Source organism: Fragaria vesca, linkage group LG4, assembly GCF_000184155.1.
Source record: "Fragaria vesca subsp. vesca linkage group LG4, FraVesHawaii_1.0, whole genome shotgun sequence".
NCBI classification, from domain to species: Eukaryota; Viridiplantae; Streptophyta; class Magnoliopsida; order Rosales; family Rosaceae; genus Fragaria; species Fragaria vesca.
The window spans coordinates 11,179,847-11,183,903 of record NC_020494.1 but is presented as its reverse complement, the minus strand read 5'-3'; the positions used below and the strand labels follow the sequence as shown (position 1 = coordinate 11,183,903).

At 37.9% G+C, this 4,057-nt stretch overlaps 1 protein-coding gene across 1 annotated transcript in view; it reads right to left on the bottom strand.

The window, feature by feature from the left end:
• The window catches only part of LOC101308075 (probable histone-arginine methyltransferase 1.4-like), a 5,228-nt gene extending 2,198 nt beyond the window's left edge, over positions 1–3,030 (bottom strand). Inside the window, exons 1-9 of the mRNA XM_004296790.1 lie at positions 2,732–3,030; positions 2,315–2,377; positions 2,008–2,116; positions 1,726–1,869; positions 1,442–1,545; positions 1,220–1,318; positions 1,062–1,131; positions 785–881; positions 152–206 (exon numbers count right to left, since the gene is read on the bottom strand). Of these exons, the coding sequence (XP_004296838.1) occupies positions 152–206; positions 785–881; positions 1,062–1,131; positions 1,220–1,318; positions 1,442–1,545; positions 1,726–1,869; positions 2,008–2,116; positions 2,315–2,377; positions 2,732–2,926 (936 nt within the window). The 5' untranslated portion in view covers positions 2,927–3,030. The remainder of the gene's footprint in view (positions 1–151; positions 207–784; positions 882–1,061; positions 1,132–1,219; positions 1,319–1,441; positions 1,546–1,725; positions 1,870–2,007; positions 2,117–2,314; positions 2,378–2,731) is intronic.
• Positions 3,031–4,057: the final 1,027 nt, after the last annotated feature.

Sequence of the window (4,057 nt, the reverse complement as noted above, 5' to 3'; positions counted from 1 at the left end):
GAGAGAGAGAGAGGAATGATCAGACTACAAAAACAATATAATCAAATTTTAGCTGGTTATACTGTAGATGGCAGGCAGATCACAGAATTCATAGCATACATCCCTTGCTCAAAAATTCGAGAATAGATGACACAAGTGATGAAAGACGCACCTTATTTGCAATTTCAACAAACAAATATTCATCACTGAAAGGAGCCATGTGTATCCTGCAGAAGAGGTCAACTTGCATTGATGAGGAAAAAGTGAAGGTGACAAAAGCAGCCGATGTCGGAAAGTATGCATTACATTTGAATGCACCCAATTATTAGGACAAAAAAAACTGAAAATACGAGCAGGCAAGATAAGTGTGTATGTAAATTAATACGGTGAATTTACGGTATAGCTATAATAATACAATATATGTATCCCAATATAAATAAAAAAATATTATCATGGCTATTAACTAGACTTTCAGAGGACCTGAGTGTTCCACAACAGTTTAATGCTTGCCACCCCCTTGTTAGTTGTTATGAAAAGGTGTTGAACATTTCAAGGTTGATATTTAGAGGTAGTCATATGACACTTGATACATATAAGTACAGCATATATATATATATATATATATATATATATATATATACACATATACAGCTTTAATCAAAGGTAAGGTCAGTCAAATGTAGAGTACCATTAGAGCCTAGCATATAAGGAGCCAACTATCTACACAGGGTCCAAGGACACAAGTCAAACAGTGTCAACCTACTAGATAACAGAAAATAGAAGGAATCAAAACAGGTCATATTACCTTCCAACTCCAGGAAACATTTTTCCATTTGGCCGAAGAAACCGATCTCTTGCAATCACATATGTCTCCAGCATTCTTTCATTTATCAACAACGTACCTAAAGCCAAAGAAAATTTTACATTAGAACAGTAGAGGAAAAATAAAGATATCATATTCTGATCCCATTGTATTTTTAAAGTATTCCAAAAAGTTAAACTTTTCTGATAATAATAGACCTCTCAACAAGAGAGGTTGGGAGGGGGAGAATCCTATTAACTGGCAGAAGCAAAAGGCTTACCCATTGGCTCTGAGATAAGAATATCTGCTTTCTCAGGTAACTCAACATCCTCAACTTTACCTTTGATTACCTGTATTCAAGTGTAAGTATCCAGAAAGAGAATAAGAAAAATGAATAATTAGGACATTAACAGGTAAGAATACAGATAAAGATCTCACAGTTATCCTTTCACCCAGTGAAGGGTTCCCAGCAATTAGTTTGCGCGCATATTCTGCCATTTCAGATGCTTCCACAGCATAAACATGCTTTGCACCAGCCTATACGGTGGTAGAAAGAATAAAGAAGATAATCAACAGTTAAATTACAGACATATGGCAGAACCAAATCAGACGATGGAGATCTACAGCTCTGAACTTGTTTTATTGAAGAGCAAAGTGTACCTGAGCAGCAAATAATGACAGAATACCACTACCGGCACCAACATCAACCACCACACGACCAGTGAAATCTGCACGGTTTTCGATCACCGCTGCATAATAGGTTCCTGAAGAAAGATAAATAGCACATTAATAACAGATTCGCAGTGCAACTCTGGTATAAAACAAACTTGCCTGACATGCACAATCATATGAACAACTGATACTATCTGTTACTGGGACTGTAACAAAAATTTGAAATAAACATAATGCTGAAGAGAGTATGAAACTATGGATCTGTGACTTGCCTGTCCTCACATAATCTTGTAACATGTTTTGTTGATGTAGCAATTGTCCATAGTAATGGAAGTACATTTTGGCAGAAGATGGCTCTATTTTGTCATCAAACTTGCTTTTGGAAGATGATAGCTCTCCATTTGGTAAACATTTTCCTGCAGAAGTAAACAACAGCTATGTGACACAGTAGAAGACCAGTAAAAATTCAACTTCAAGGACCAAAAATTTTGTTATAGTCAAGTTCATATTTAGCATAACAAACTAATGTGTTCCGAATGATAAGTAAACAGCACCTTCAACAGCAAGCTCCTTCTTCCATTGTTCGAATGCATTATGGAAGGCTCCACTCTCCTCCTCAATTTTAAACAGGATTGTAAGGCCCTTTGAATACAATTTCTGGTTCTGAAGGATAATATCAAAAGTGCATCAGGCAGCAATTTAACAAATCACATAATCAAACAACCATACTGTAAACAAAAGAACCAATCCAACTTTAGAAATAGAAAATTTACTATATAATAAACACGTATTCAGGACCAGAAGCTGTTTGCTAAGTAGATCTTTAAAATGCAAATGTACATAGGAAAGTATTATTGTTACCTCTTTGCCGGTATCAGAACCTTCAGATATGCAAACAGACTGCACCGGGCCTAACTTGAATAGCTGAAGAACACAAAAGCAAACACCGAAATCATAATCCAAACTTTAACAGTTCATCATTGTACACAACATTCTAAAAGATATCAATAATCCAACCAATAATTCGAAGAAGAAAAAAGTAAGAATTACAGTCTAATTGATCGGATCATACATAAACATATCTAACTGTTCTCTTCGTTGATCGAATCCTTCACTTACATAAGAACAGTGATATTAATTTTTCCTACGCTTTTCCTGTTCATCAAATACTTCAAATTTTTCAAAGCTAAATAGTTCAATTTCTCGTTCATTACTTCTACTTCAAAAATCCTACAACAAAATCAAAAGCAACACTCTTAAGCAAAAAGAGAAGCAAACCTTGGCAGCTCGAAGATCGACATTGACAGGAGCGGCGGCGGACTCAGACTCCGGCAGAAACCGAAGCTCCGCAGCTCCATTCTCACCGGCGCTAAACCTAGCAACGGCCGGCGACGAAGGAGAAGAAGACGAGCCGAGCTCGGAGATGGAGACCAAAGCAAACTCCTGCGCTTTCATCCCCGTCGAATTCTCCATTCCCTATCAATCCAGGTCCTTATTTATTTTTATTTACAGAAAAAACCGCCCGAATTTTAATTTGAAACTCCGATTAGGGTTTCTGCAGACGCTCTGAGAATTTCGGGAGCCGCCAAAGGAAGAGAACAATTTTAGCTTTGGGGGGCTTTTATAGTGTTGCAGTGGTGTGGAAGCTTAGATGGACTTGGAGTAGTACTACTCTGCTGAGGAGGTACCGTTGTTTTGTTGGTTTTAGGACGGTGACAACGGAGCTAGGGTACAAGTGGTGACGTGGCGGATTTGGGAGGGTTGGATTTGGGGGTAGGCCCGGTGGAATTGGTTCTTTGCTTGTTTTAGGGTGGTCTGGACCAGATCTCCTTTACTTTGCTTCAGCTTTGTTTGGCCCAAATCGACAATACGGGAATGGCCTTTGTCCGTGATTCTCGTGATTCTCATTAATTACCATTAACATCTTCTTTTTTTCTTTTCTTTACCTACATTACATTTAAATTTGGTCAGAGACAAAGAGGGTGTTGAAGGAATTCTACAGTACATTGTGTCATTTGTTTGCATTTGGTCAAATGGATGATGCGTGTTTAGGTGTGAATTTGGTGAAAGGAAATTTAGTGTGGGAACGTTAGGATTCCAAGCGCAAGTGAGATAACGAGCGGTTAAAAGGGTGTCCGGACCAGCTCCGACACTAAAATTAGAATTCATAGCGAAAACAAATGGAATCTAGTGAAGTTTTTAGGTTAACAAATACTTGAGCGGAACGGCTGTGAAGGCCTTTTAATAGATGCAAAGGTGTGCATTGGTGTTAACAGCTAGTGCACACGTTCTATATTCTTTTAATATGTGCGTCCACATGCACGGTGACGCAGTCTGAGAGTGTACAACCATAACTAGTTAGTGAAACACGTGCGTTTGAGCATGAGAGACATACTCGGTAGAGGTTCCACCAATAATGCGTTACTGTAAATTTTCTAGGAAAAAATTCAGTTTACTACCCTGAACTTTAGGTCTAAAATCAGTTTGATACCTCATCTTTTTTTTTAATCAGTTTCATACCTAAACTTTCAAAATGACATCTATCTCGACCAAAATGACTAAATAACCCTGGTTAATCTTTTTTACCCTCTCTCTCTCTCTCTC